At 44.0% G+C, this 14,425-nt stretch overlaps 2 protein-coding genes across 4 annotated transcripts in view; one reads left to right on the forward strand and one right to left on the reverse strand.

Moving 5' to 3' along the window:
• The window catches only part of LOC117019408 (acyl-coenzyme A synthetase ACSM4, mitochondrial-like), a 22,942-nt gene extending 18,443 nt beyond the window's left edge, over positions 1 to 4,499 (forward strand). Inside the window, exons 9-14 of the mRNA XM_033101062.1 lie at positions 156 to 236; positions 345 to 446; positions 918 to 1,045; positions 1,139 to 1,238; positions 2,917 to 3,036; positions 4,177 to 4,499. Coding sequence (XP_032956953.1) covers positions 156 to 236; positions 345 to 446; positions 918 to 1,045; positions 1,139 to 1,238; positions 2,917 to 3,036; positions 4,177 to 4,263 — 618 coding nt within the window. The 3' untranslated portion in view covers positions 4,264 to 4,499. The remainder of the gene's footprint in view (positions 1 to 155; positions 237 to 344; positions 447 to 917; positions 1,046 to 1,138; positions 1,239 to 2,916; positions 3,037 to 4,176) is intronic.
• On the reverse strand, positions 2,854 to 12,163 carry THUMPD1 (THUMP domain containing 1). Of its 3 annotated transcripts, none has more exons than XM_033101071.1 (5): positions 11,856 to 12,163; positions 10,247 to 10,424; positions 9,076 to 9,324; positions 8,197 to 8,643; positions 2,854 to 2,868 (listed from the first exon to the last, which is right to left on the reverse strand). In XM_033101071.1, the coding sequence occupies exons 1-4, from the start codon at positions 12,084 to 12,086 to the stop codon at positions 8,222 to 8,224; spliced, it is 1,080 nt and encodes a 359-aa protein (XP_032956962.1). In that variant the 5' UTR covers positions 12,087 to 12,163; the 3' UTR covers positions 2,854 to 2,868; positions 8,197 to 8,221. The 3 variants fall into 3 exon arrangements, with proteins under 3 accessions (XP_032956962.1, XP_032956960.1, XP_032956959.1); XM_033101069.1 differs by lacking the exon at positions 2,854 to 2,868 and adding an exon at positions 6,143 to 6,726; XM_033101068.1 differs by lacking the exon at positions 2,854 to 2,868 and having other exon boundaries at positions 7,365 to 8,643.
• Positions 12,164 to 14,425: the final 2,262 nt, after the last annotated feature.

The raw sequence follows: 14,425 nt of genomic DNA on the forward strand, positions 1-14,425 counted from the left end.
ACACTGAAGTCTGAGAACCACTGGTCTAAAATAACATATTTCAGAGTATGAGCTTGCGTCCTGGGAAAATCAGTCCAAACGGAGTTATAAGTTCCATGATATAGCCACTGATAATGACTTTTTACCTACTTATATAAAGCCTGTCCTCCCAATAGGGACTAATTTGTGCCAATGAGAAAGGACAAGAAATTAAACTGGGCTCGATGGGGAAACGAATGCCACCCTATGATGTCCAGGTAGGTAATAATGTTTTACAGTTTTCTGCTATTCATGACACAACTATTCCTAATCCACTTTTTGTGAAAAGAAAATTTTAAGAACCTAAATTGCTTCTTTCCTTCTAGATTATCGATGAAAAAGGCAACGTCCTCCCACCTGGCGAGGAAGGAGAAATTGCCATCAGACTCAAGTCTACCTGGCCCTTCTGTTTCTTCTCTGAATATGTGGTATGAAAACATAGAAAGTGCTACTTGCACTGTAACAGAAAAGGTGGTACCCAGCGACGTGGGTCCAAATTTCATATCCACCACATTTTGCTCTGTGACCCTGGGCAAGTCACAAAATCCCAGCCTAGTTCATCAACTGTAAAAGGGGGAGAATATCCTTGCTGGCTTAAGAAAGAGTTTCGTGAAGATTAAGTTCGATGTGTAAGAAACCGGTTGCGGTGTTTGTCCCCAGAAAGGACAACTGGACAGGCCGCCTGGGAGAGGGTGTTATAAAGGGCGCTAGTGGTGAAGGAGACGTTTACTCTGCACGACACTCGTGGACTTTTTCTATTCTGTACTAAGATTACCTTTTGAAAAATGAATTTCTTTTGGAAACAGAATGGGCAGTCTACTAGTCCCTTCACAGGTGCCATCCCCCTTTTCCTATTCTGACCAAATGAATCAATCCCTAACGTCTTCTTGGATTCCTAGGACAATCCAGAGAAAACCGCCAACACAGTAAGAGGGGATTTCTATGTCACTGGAGATAGAGCAGTGATGGATAGCGATGGGTATTTCTGGTTTGTCTGCAGAAATGATGACGTCATCCTATCCTCTGGGTTTGTACATTTCCATTGTTAAGAGTAACGGTTTGCCAGGGAAGAGCGCTTCCGCGGGTGGTGGAGTGAGCCAAGGTCTCCTTCCTTTCCCAGGTACCGTATTGGGCCATTTGAAGTGGAGAGCGCACTGCTGGAGCACCCAGCCGTTGCTGAGTCAGCCGTGGTCAGCAGTCCCGATCCCATCAGAGGAGAGGTAGCGTGCACGTCACTAATTCAAGTACCAATTTCACGTGTTCCGTCCATCTGACCCCTGCAAAGAGGGACCCAGGGGCAGTCACGTGATTCTCACTATGAGACACGCGTGTGGCACAAATGGACACCAGGCAATCAAGTTGACAAATGGATCGTGTCCCACAGGGAATGTGGTAGGGTTTTCTCGGGGGCAAGTGACAAAAGTTCAACTCAAACTAACTTAAGTCAAAAAAGAAAAAAGGGAGGGGTATTTATTGGCTCACAGGTAAGTGAGGTCTTCAGGTCCGGCCACATCCAGGGGATCCTGCGAAGCTGTCCCTCTCCCCAGCTCTTGGCGCTGCTATTCTTTATGTTGCCTCCATCGGGGCAGGTTCCTCCTACGTGATGGCAACCAACTCCAGCCATACGCAGCTTAACCATACGCAGGGAGCCATACGCAGCTCCCTTTCCAACAGTTTCAAGCAACTCCCAGAATGGCACCTGTTTCACTTACACCACATCGCTAAGCAACGTGGCCCAGGGAATGGTCCGTGCTGACTGGCCAGCCCCCGGGACGTAGGTGTGTCAACCCCAACAGAGACGAATTAGGGTCACCCTCCATAGGAAAACCAGGGTACTGTTACTAGAAAGGGGAGCAACCGATGCTGCCTACGCAAAACGCTGCTTTACTGTTTGTACGATCGTCATGGAGTTCAGAATACATTCTGTCACAGAGACAATGCAAACAGGAGACGGTAGCCAGGTTGCCAAACAACCCCCACAGCCTACTTAGGACCCAGTGGAAGGGAAGTCGGGAAATGACAGCCATGGCCTTAGCTCCCAGAGGAAGCCAAGAAGGAAGGAAGGGAGAAGATTCCTTTCCTCAGGAAGTTTCTTAGACTCAGTAAGTGGCAAAGTTTCAACAATTCGCCTATCAGCACCCTCCCCCCACAAACCAGTGACCCTCTACAGGGACACTATAGTCCCCTACTCATACTTCCTGTGCCACCTCTACACTTAATGGATTCCATTCTCCAAAATATTTTTCTCCTGCCCCCAGGTTCTCATTCTCTCAATAAAACTGATTTCAGCAGAATGTCAGACGTAAATACGGATGCGAATCCATCTCTGAATAGTCATTGAAACTATACTTACTAATCTCAATAATTACCTAATTGGTGGGTTTTCAATAACAAAGAGAAGCAAAGACACCAGGCAAAAAAAGACCTTTTAGAGGTAGATGGATCCTTCCTGAGATTCCGTCTCCCTGCAATCACCATCCCTCCCGTCCTCCCCACAAGCCCTTTTCCAACCATGTGTTCTCCAAAACCTCTATTTGTGCCTATTACATGCTTCTAACAGTACAGGTCTGATGGAGTAAGCGGTCATCTGTAAATCAAGGACTACCCATATAAAGGACGTGATTCGTCAGATTGCAACGTGAAACACACGTGCCATGTAAATAGAACTCAACCTCCAATGTTACTGAACCAGTGCACTCCTCACTCTCAAAGCACTTATCTGGAATTAGGTCTCAAAACCTCACTTGCATCCAATTTTGGTTCAAAGGTTATCTCTGGCATTTGCATCCATCACTCTAGCTGCTATTTACAAATAGTACCTGTGCTGGCATTGGATCCAAACTGATGTGCCTGAAAAACAAACAAATATATCAATATAAAATGACCTTTCTCCTACAGGTCGTGAAAGCTTTTGTCGTCTTATCTAAACCCTTTCAATCAAGCAACCCAGAGAAATTAACTCTTGAACTTCAGGATCATGTGAAAAAATCAACTGCACCTTACAAATATCCAAGAAAGGCAAGTATTTTGCCCAAACGTGTATGTTACCAAACAAGGGTCTCAGCTGCTAAGTATCTAGATTTTATTAGCTACTGACTTTAGGTCGCTCATCATGTAAGTAGAAGACACCTATTTCAACTTGTTTATTAGCCCTAAGAATTTCACCTTAAAATACATTAGGACACGACGAACGCTTGATAAACTAGAGGTTCTGATCAACTCTAATACTGAGTAACTAGGAGTACTTGTAGGACTTGTGAGTCCCATTCCACGAGAGAAAACAAATGGTGGCAAGCTGTTTTTAAAAACAGTACCCGATTCACCTACCATAGGACTCTCGGTCCATTACATGCGTATAAATTCAAAGCACATGCTCTGAAGTACCAAGTGACCAAATTTAAGACTCAGAAAGAAGAAATGATCCCAACTGTGGAGTCTTCCGAGACCTTCTTCTTCAAAGGAGGATGAGACAGTAACTCAAAAAGACACAGAGATGACACGGCCTGTCCTTAGTCCTGAAATCCTCTAGGTTGATGATGATACAAGCATTCCATTTCAATTGGCATTTCAGCCAAAAGGTAGTTAATTTCAACCTAAGAACTAGTTATAGTTTCTCTGTTCAATTCACTGAATCAGTGACCAGTTGATTCTCAGAAATGTTTGAGGATATTTTAATCTACAGGAAGTCTTATCTTGAGGGAGGTAAAGAGAATCTTACCATCAAAGCCTAAGAAAATTGGGTATACTCCAAATGACCTCTAAAAATTCTCCCTCAGAACCTCTAGGACCCAGCTCTTAAAAAACTCAAAACCCAAGTATTCAGTTTTTCTGTGCATTTAGGTGTTGCCTCTATTTCCTGGGGGCAAGAGAGGCCTAAGTCTAGTTTGAATTGGTGGAAAGCAACAAAGGGATTATTCTTCTTCCAGCAAAGGATATAGGTGAATTGGCACTAAAAACCCATACGATGGCACACCAGTGTCACCTTTACTATACAAATGGAGCAGTTCCTGGTGTCCAAAAAATTCAATGAGCTTAGGAGTAAAACAACCCCCAGACTCTGAAACTCAAGGCCACCGGTTCATGAAAGCTTTTATTGCACGGACAGTTGGGATGGTCAAAATGGAAGCAAGTATATCATAATATGTTTTTGTTAATTAGGTGGAATTTGTTCAAGAACTCCCAAAGACAACCACTGGGAAAATCAAACGCAACGTCTTAAGAAACCATGAATGGGGACGAACCTAGCCTGATAGGAAACTGAGGCATGAAGAAGTTACAGGGTTGCTTTCTTAGTCCTGGCTTTCTGACAATTCAGTGATCACTGTCATAAAATTTTTCCTGGTTGAAAACTCAACTGAGTTTGTGTTTTGTACTTAGTCAAAAAATAAATAACAATCTAAAAATTATTTGGGAAGAAAACTGTTGACGACCAAACTCACGAAATGATTATGATTTGTAGTGTTTAAAACTGCAGGGGTCAAATGATTGCTTGGAAATGAGCAGTGGACAATGAATTTATCTTGTGCCTGACTAATTCAAAATAAAAATCAGAACTATTCTAAGAGAAATGTTCCAAACAGAATTCTGCTTAACATTTTTATATGTTACTAATTCTTTAAGGTGAATTAAAACAATGTTAAAATGAGGACTGTAAATAATTCAAAAGCCAGTAAGTGAATTTAATTAAATACTATATTTACTTTAACACATTTTGAAGTAAATTCGCTGTAAAATACCTAAAGCTTGGAACACTTAAAGAGTACTTACTCAAGAGCAATTACATGTTTTTGATCTTTACTTTTTAGGGCAATGTAATGACTTTTATTGAACATAATCTGACAAACATCTTTTAATATATATCTATTTATTACAAATTGAGAGATTTACTAAGAGGCAGAAAGAAAAAGTACAGGATACCAATCTTTATGGAACAAATTTATTTTGATTTTTCTGAAAAAAATCAGGAACTATGAAAAAAACAAGCTCAATTATTTGACCATACGAAAGCAAACTACAAGTAAAAATACCATTTAGAAATCATGGTTAACCTTAGATAGACAGGTTTTAAAATACTAAGTTTAACACACTTTTCCTCCATAAAGCAAAACAAGTTTATTGAACCAGAACGCTGAAGTGGTCTTTTTAAAACAGGCATAATTTTTCAAACTAAAAAATTAAAAAGAAAAAAGCATTCAATTCTAACCATGGAATCTGGAATCTCGTCATTTATAAAAAACAAACAAACAAACAAAAACATGCTCAAATGTCAGTGAAAATAAACAGTTGGTAAACCTGAAAACAAATCTTTCACTGAATGAATTCAGTTTCCAACAGAATACAGTACCTTAGAGCTAGGGAAGAACAAGCGCTTGCCAAAGACCAATAAATACAAAAGGGGAGTAAAACAAACTACTAAACCCAGACTTTCTGTACAGTAGCAGCTTTTACAAAGTAAAAGGAACCCAGGTCTAGAGCTGTAGGTTCTGTAAGCATACGGCCAATTTTATTCCCAGTCGTGGAGTCTTGAATGGGAGAAATAAAAGTAATCTTTGTCTTGGAAAGTCCGAAGGCACCCAAATCCTGTCCTCTGTGTTCCCCCAAATGATACTTACAATGCTCCCACCATCCTTTCAAGATGACTTCATCCTACGGAGAGTTAACATTCTAAACATGGAATGATGTATATGAAAGCTCCAACCTCACCTCAATTAGCAAGACTCTGTCTATTCTTTGTCCCCGCAAATCCTTCCAGTCTGGTTTGCCAAGCGGGACTCCTAGCTGGGAGGATAAAAATAGATCCCCCCATTCACCAGCCATTAAACAAACAGAGCCATTCGTGCGGGAAGACTTCCCATTTATAATACCAGCAAACTTTTCAAAATTAAAGAATAAACCCATCTCCAAAAGCTCATTTCGCAGCCCCGTAATATTCTCAACCCGGACATTTTGCAACCCTCTTTGCTCCTCCAGCTTCTTTCAGTAGTTCTGCACGAGAGGAACCCTTGAAACAATTTTCAAACTAAGGAAAGCCTCATGGTAGGGGAGCGTGAGGACTACACTGAAAGATACTCATTCCACAGAAATCCAGAACTGTCAAAGGAGGACTCAGTTCGTTCTTAGGGATTTCCTACCCCAATAAAACAAATGCGTTGGAAAAAGGGGAAATGTTATTTCTTTCGGTTTTGCAGTTCTTCAAGGAGAGTTTAGTGGCTTGAGACTGGTTACCATCGTTCTTCATTCTCAAGCCCAAGTGGCTGTTGAAGCATTTCACGAGTTCCCTGGGCAACTTGATTGTTTCAAAGAGTCCATCCATTTCTTTTTAATCTGAGACTCTTGTCACTTTTAAGAAGAAAAACATTTTCCCCAGGATGTGCAGAAACTCGTTCATTGTTCACCCAATGAAAAACGTGTGCTAAGTAACTAGTTCCCGGAGCCATTCTTCATCATCAGAGCATCCAGCAAAGTCTGGATGTTTTCTTGTAAGTACTCTGGCAATTCCCCCTGCAACGCAAATACCCTGTTGAGAATTCTTCCTCTGATAGGCCACTGGGGTTTCTGTAGGTAGAATTGTGTGCTCTTTGTTCAGGTTTTGGTGGGTTTTTTTTAATATTCTTGCATGAACACGTCTTTCATAAAGCTAAGCATTTTTGTAGCATTATCCAGAACTTTCTTCACGTCATCCAGAAGTGTCTTTCATTATCAGCACCTCTGTGAAGAAAGCAGTGTGCTGTAACATCAACATCGGGATTTTCTTTTATGAAAATGAGGCAAAATTTCTCATGAAGCCAACCCCTGATGGGGCACCGGGAGTACAGATGACAGACCTTTGGTTTTCAGACATGAAGACCCGTGAAATTTATATTGGCCTTTGTTTGGGGAGGCTCCTAGTAGCAGGAAGCTTTTCTTGAATTCTGTCATGTACAAATCTCGCAAATGCTACAGTACGTCAAGCATTCATGAAATCTGTAAACCCAGAGAAAGAAGCTGCTGCTTTTCAGTTAATTACACAAAACTTCTTTAGTGTCATGTGGCACAAGTCAGTTTATTAACCAGGAGTCAAGTCTTCAATTTCTTGTACTGCCTGCACTGGGCATTTTAATGTTGGTATTATTAGTCTTACCAACTATGTGAAATTTTCTTTTCTAGAGTAAGTTCTGCTGATAATTTGCTTCCTAAACCTTTTCTCTGAATGTGACGTTTTCAACAAAAGCTTTACTGTTTTGATATTTCAAAAGCCACTTGAAAACAATCAACATTTTTACTGATCAAATGGCTATGATTCAGTTCCCACCGCACTATATATTTGCTGCAGTTATATTTGCTGCAGCTATATTTGCTGCAGTTCCCACCACTGCAGCAAATGCCAAGTTTGTAAACTGCATTCCAGACGATGTACGGTGCAACTGGACCACCTGGGTTATGAGTCCCTACAAAACCACTGCAAAATAGCTTTCACTGTAAAGAAAGAGCCTTTGTGTCCCTTGTTGGACTGATATACTCAGTAACTCAGAGACTGTAATTCTCCATCACCAACCTTATCAGAAATGTCTGTGGTTCTACGCCTCGCATGGTCCCCTTCTATCTCACACCTTGCCTTCAAAAATCGCAGCACTGGACCGTCAAATTTGTTTGTAACCAACGAACGTTAATGAAATATAAAAATGGGCCTAACAGCTAAACAAGAAATGACAGAAAGTACAAAAGCTTCACAAAACGATTTACCTCTAACCTATAGGACCCATGTTTTTGCAATGCTGACAACAAAGTGGCAGGGGACAAGTAAGTCCCGATACACAAAAATCCCTTCCTTAAAGTGAAAATTTCCCTCTGAGTTTACATTTCGCAGAGATCGCTCGCGCCCATCCATCAGTTGGCAGTGCAGGAGAGGCTGGGGAAGGCTGTCACGAGGAGAGGCCGACGGCATACCCCCCGCCCCCCGACACTGTGTAAATGTTCACCCATTAGCCACAGCTCCCGCTGGCTCAACCAGATGCAGTGTGGGCCTACTGTACACCGCCAGGTGGGGCTGGAAAGGTCTCCAACAAACCTGTTCACAGGGCTGCCCAGCCACTATGAGCAGTTACTATGCAGCACAAAAAGTTCAAAACCAGTATTTTCAGTCATCATTTTAAATGGACTCCCAGCAACATCTCACAGAATCCCCGTGGAGAAACTCACCTCCAACACCAAATGATTTTTGTTCCTATGAGAGGTCATTTTCATTGGACTCAGATCCTTCTGGGACTTGACCTGCAAGTTCAGGGGTAGCTGCTCCCTCCTTCACCTCCGGTGTCTGGGATGCTGGCTGGGTCGGCCCCAGCTCCACACTATTCTCCGGTTCCCCCTGAACGTTACTTTTTCCTTCTGTTGGGTCATCTTGGTTCGACCCATTGGCAGACGCCAGTTTGGCTTCCTTCCCGTCTTGTGCCTGCGCTGCTGGCTCTGGGGGAGGCTGTGGTGGCTCCTTAGCCGTCTTCACCACCTCCTGGAGGTTGTATTTTCTGAACAACATGTAATCTTTCACAACACTCAGGCAGCAGACAGCTTTAATGATTTCTACCACCACTGTGTACTGTGGATTGGTGAGATCCACTTTGTTTTCCGAATTAAGGCTTCCGACTATTCCTGTAACAAAACAAGAGGGAAACACAGGCTGAGAAGGAAATCAAGAAGCTTGATGGATACACAAACAACCCTTCCTCTCCTTCTGTTTGCACTCGTTAAAGCAAAATACATACAAGTCCACTCTTCTACACAGACCTCAATCAAATTTCCTAAACTTTCAAAATACAAATGCAAATGAAATCCTGAGACATTTAATACGAGCACTCTCTTTTCCAAAAAAAAAAATTCAATCTTGATCTGGAAGAGACTTAATATCTACCTACCAGAAAATCTCATATCCAACATACTGAAATTAGTTAGGTTGGTATTATTTTAAGGACACAATACACTTGCTCTACACTCAAAATATAAGCCTTACATCTTTTTTAAAAAGTTCTTAGAAACAAGTATTTACCACTGCACACCAATGAAAAATCACTAAGAGAAACACACCTGCCAATTCCTTGATAACCTCTTCTCTATTCATGTGACTGTTATTTCGAGATTTGTATACAATCTGAAATGTCCCTTTATTTGGAGCTTTAAACCAGGGTTCCAAAAAAGTCTCTGCATATTTTTTCATATCTTCTAAGAAAGCTTTGCATGTTCCCGAGATGGGTAACATTCGCAGAATAACCCGAGTCTTCTTCTTCTTGGTTTTGTACATATCCTGGAGAATATGGTGCACCAATTTCTCAGGTTCTAAAAGACACAAAAAAGTACACAACAAATAAGAATATAAGCTCTGACATTTTAAAGACTCTTCCAACTCTCTAAACTGAATTTTCATTGGCAGTGACATAAGCTGACAGCAGAGAAGAAGAAATTATCATAATGGATTTTAAACAAGTCTAGTCAAGCATGTTTTCTCACTAATATTTCTTCAGCACCTATTATGGATTAGTACTGTATCTAATATTTTAACTCTTCAGGATTAGATTATCACTGCTTTCACCAAAAACTGTTCAGGAAGACATTGGAGTTCAGATTTCTGTGACGTCTGATGTATCCAATGACAAAACCATATTATTGTCGTAATAAAGAATGGGTACTATCAGAGTAACTATCAGAGTAACAAACATCAAACAGTAGACAGACACTTTTACAAAAATACAACAAAAACCTGCACGTCACTTACAAAGGTGTCCTTTATCCATCAGCTAAGTCTGGACAGAAGTCTAGACCTCATCCCGTGTGGCACAAGTCCTCAGGCCACATCCTGGTTACACACATACTTTTAAATTAGCTAACCGCATTTAAAAATCTAGAAACCTCTCCAGGTTTCCAACTTCTTTTGCAAAACCAGAAGGTCTGGCCCTACCAGAACATCCTCCGAAGCCTGAAGCCATTCCATACTGGCTGTCGCTGAGTAGCAGCTGCTCCTTTTACACAGAACATGAACTCTTGTTTCACCAAAAGTTACATGCAAAGAAAGTGGCAAAGCCCAGTTTCCACTCCTGAGCCAATGCTACGTCCACCACGCCATTCCACCTCCCCACCTGCCTGGGGCTAACCCAGTGTAAGGAGGGCGTCGTCCACCGATGGACTGAGCCATAACATGGAGCCCTTTGGTCGGCAGGATTCTGAGAAGGATCAATAACCTCGAGGCGTTAGTCAGACACACCTATGCCGAGGGTCCTGATGAAGACCACGTTATTCGCTCCACTCTCCACTGACTGGAATCTTCTTTGCCTCATCTCCGTAGACGCCCTCATGTCGCCCACTTCTTTCTTCAAAGCAGCCTCCACGTCGTCGTCGTCTTCTCCCTCGCTTCCAGAGGGCTGCTGATCCTGGTCTGTGAACTGTTCGCACAAAACCAGTGAACAGAAAGGCCGTAAGAGCTCATGTTAACAGCTGTAATTAACTACTTGTGTGAAACCCCCAGTGGCAGATGGCTCAGTGGTGCCAATGCAGCTTTTGATTAAGAGACTCAGACATCACCCCCGCCAAAGTGCGGAGGCAGAAGGGCGTTCTCTCAGATTGGGGTACACATAATTGGAAAAATGTTTTCAAAAGCATCTTGACAGTCTGAGAGAAAGGAAAATGTGCTCGCCAGATCAATCATTTCAGGGTGGACCTTACTCGCCATCACTAGACATCTCTGTGCCTAATATGGCACGGTCCCTTTGGTGGGATTAGACCAAAGTGTTCTGGAATTAAAAACCGTTACTCCTGTTCTACTGAGGAACGGGGAACAGAAATAATTCGAGAACTTGCTCAAGAACTTGCTCAACAGGACACGCACTTGTTGCCCAGTTCTCTGTCCACCAATGGTGTTGCCACTCAGGCACTAATTAGTAACTGTCAACATTTACGGAGGCTTTATTATACACCAGGATATACTTTATGTACACAAGCAACTTTTCGGCCAACCTTACAAAACACTATCACTATTCTTTTTCATCTAGCTCAGCACAATTAAATAACGTGCCCAAGCTCCAGAGCCAGGAAATGCAAATATTACCTGAATTCAAATCCCCTCTACCCTCCTCCATTTAATTCTTGGGATGTTCCTATTAGTCCAGATCCTGGGCCAAGAATGTCATTGTCGTGCGGGGCCGCCTGCCTGCCAGGCCAGGCCGCCCCGCACGACAACAAATGGCACAGCGAGCAGGGTCTCCCGCACGACAGTCGTGATTCCCGAACTGTGACGGGACAACTTGGTGGACTCAATGTGGTACTGGTACAGAAGTTTTTACTTTTAAAATGTATTTTTACGTGCATGTGAGAAATGACTAGCAGCAACAGTAAACCCGCTATTTCAGAGATACTGCTTAGGACACACACATCATTACAGCCACGGTGTTGAGATGGTGGCCAGCTATGGAAAAGGCCACGAGGACGAAGGAAGTTTGCCCTCGTGAACGTGGACCATCTATTTAACCCTCCACGTCCCCGTAAACACCCCTTCACGATGCTGTCGTGAAGGAGGACACGTTCCTCAAAGAGCTTCAGAAACGCAGCGCCCGCACCGCAGGAGGCAATCTAGCAGTCACGGAGCCACGCGCATTCGCAACGCGAGCCGTGCGAGGCGTAAGCATTTCAAGCTCCAGAGCCGGCCGTGGTCGGCCAACCAGGAGTAGGCGAGGGGGCGGGACCGTAGGCGACGCCACGCCCCCTCGTCGTCGCGCGGGCGACAAAACTGGCGCCTGCGTAGGAAGGCCGCCGGCCTTCCCGCCGCCCTCACAGGCCTAGCGACCAGCCCGCCCGGTCGCCCGCCCCGCGGCCCTCACCTTTTCCGGCCCGAACAAGTCGTCGCCGTACTCGTTGAGCAGGCTGTAGGCTTCCTCCACGCACTTGCGCTCGTTCATGTTGCAGGTGATGAGAATGCCCTGCAGCCCGGGCTCCAGCTGCCGGGGCCCGCCGCCGTCGCAGCGCCGGGCCCGCTTGGCCTGCACGTACTGAGCCTTGCCTTTGCGCTTCCCGCCGCCCGACGGGACAGGCTGCTGGACGGGGCTCGCCATGGTGCGTGGCAGCGCAGCGCCGAGCGCGGAACGTGCTTCTCCACGGCTCTCGGCGTCCTCCCTCCTGCGGGCGCGGGCTGTCTACGTCACTTGTGCGCGACGGTCTCCCCGAGCCCCGCCTCCAACCTTCTTTCGCGCGGCGCCGGGTCCTAAAGCCGGCGCCTCAGGGCGTGGGGAGGTGGCTCGAGGCCGGCCGGACCCCGCCCCTCACGAGGATTGACAGGCACTTCCCCCTATCCACGGGAAGGAGGGGTTTCCCGGAAGAAGTGTTCTGCGGGAGGAGCCGGCATGTAAACTTAGAGGCTGGTCTGCAAATGGACATAGTCCGTGCTTGCAAAGAATCATTTCGTTTCCTCATTCATATTCACTGATTCACTCAGTGAATATTTATTAAGCGCCTATGTGCTAGTTAGTGTCCTAAGTACTGAGGTCATGACCGTTATTAACAAAGCAAGACACACACTTCATACGATGCCATTAGAAGCCCGTTTCTCCAAACCATCCTACTTCTTTTTTGCTTCTGTTGAAATGTGCATATTCAATAGACCCTCCTTGAGCACCCGTGTTGCAGGACCCCGGAGGCACAAAGAAAACCAGGACACAAGTACAAGGAGCTCACTGAAGTTACGAATCTGATTAGCAGAGTGAGAAATAAAAAATATACAAGGAAACTGAACCAAACCTCTTAACATGACAGTGTCTCTACGGGAACATTTTAACTTGTAAAATGCATTTCTGTTAATACCAAACATGTTTAGCAGCATCCCTGAGCTCCATCCTAGATGCCAATAGCACGGACGCCCCCCACCCTCGCCCAACCCCCGCCAATGTGTGACACCCAAAATGTTTTCACATTGCCCCTGCTGGGAATCACTGACATAAACTAATGGTTGGTAACTGAGGAACTTATGGTTACAGGAGAGAAGGCTCCTGCCTCAAAACCTGCCTCAAAACATAACTAACAAGACAAGGGGCTAAGGAAGGGAGACAGAAGCAGAATGTGTCAACAGCTCAATCTCTAGTCGATACAGATCAATACAATTTGAACAGAAAAATGTAGTTTTACAAATGAGTCCAGTCACTTAAGCTTTTCCGTATCTTTCATGGGATCTTTTAGGAACTAATGACATTTCTGGTGAAGATATACCGACCTGGAATTTGAACATTCTTTAGTTTCACTTCGATTGTGTTTCTGTCCGTTAAAGTGCAATTTAGTACCATTTTACCTATATTATGAATAGCCTCGATCCATTTTTTATCAGCTTATCCACCTTCCTTCCATCTGTAAATAAGCATAAATATCTTAAATGACGTGTCACAGTTACTTCTTCATGGTGAGATGTGAAATGGTTTTTCACCTTCTTTATATTTTTCTATTACTTGAATTTTAAAATAAACATTAGTTACTTATATATAGCAATAAATATTCTTCATTGTTTTCACCTACATTGAGTATCTGTGGTTTAGTGCAGCCCCCTTCATGAATTCTCTTAGCTGGACCTTCTGGATAACTGGCTGCTTCCTCTCTCACATGGATGTTATGGAGACGGCTTCTCTCCTTATATCTCATGGACCAAGCTCTGCCAGCTTCTCACTTTTGCTCTGCAGCTTCCTCCCCTCTCAGCCTTCACAGAACTGAAGAGAGTTAGGACCTTGCTCTGGATGAGACTCTGGCTAAGGGAATGTTGTGGCTGGTTTGATCTTCCACCCAGGCCTCTGAAACTTTCTCCACATCAGCAATAAGGCTGTTTCGCTTTCTTATCTTTCATGTGTTCACTGGAGTAGCACTTTTAATTTCCTTCCAGAACGTTGCCTTTGCATTCACACCTTGGCTAATTGGCAGAGGCCTAGCTTTCGGTCGATCTCGCCTTGCGACATGCCTTCCTCACTGAGCTTAATCATTTCTAGCTTTTATTTCAAAGTGAGAGCCATGTGACTCTTCTCTCACTCCAACACTCAGAGGCCATGGAAGGGTTGTTAACTGTCCTGATCTCAGCACTGTTGTGTGTCAGGGAACAGGGAGGCCCGAGGAAAGGGAGACAGTGGAGGAACAGCCGGTCGGTGGAGCAGGTGGAACGCACACAACATTTATCAATTAAGTTCGCCGACTTAAGTGGATGCAGTTCCTAGCGTCCCTAAAAATGACAATAGTGACAATGTGAACTATTGCGAGAATTATCAAAATGTGACACAGACACAAAGCGAGCAAATGCTGTTGGAAAAAACGGTGCCAATAAACTAGCCCACCTGACACAGGGGCGCCACAAATCTTCAACTGTAAAAGATGCAATGTCCGTGAAGCACAATAAAGTGAAGTGCAATAAAATGAGGCATGGCTG

The sequence above is a fragment of the Rhinolophus ferrumequinum genome (assembly GCF_004115265.2).
Source record: "Rhinolophus ferrumequinum isolate MPI-CBG mRhiFer1 chromosome 15 unlocalized genomic scaffold, mRhiFer1_v1.p scaffold_54_arrow_ctg1_1, whole genome shotgun sequence".
In the NCBI taxonomy this organism is placed as follows: Eukaryota; Metazoa; Chordata; class Mammalia; order Chiroptera; family Rhinolophidae; genus Rhinolophus; species Rhinolophus ferrumequinum.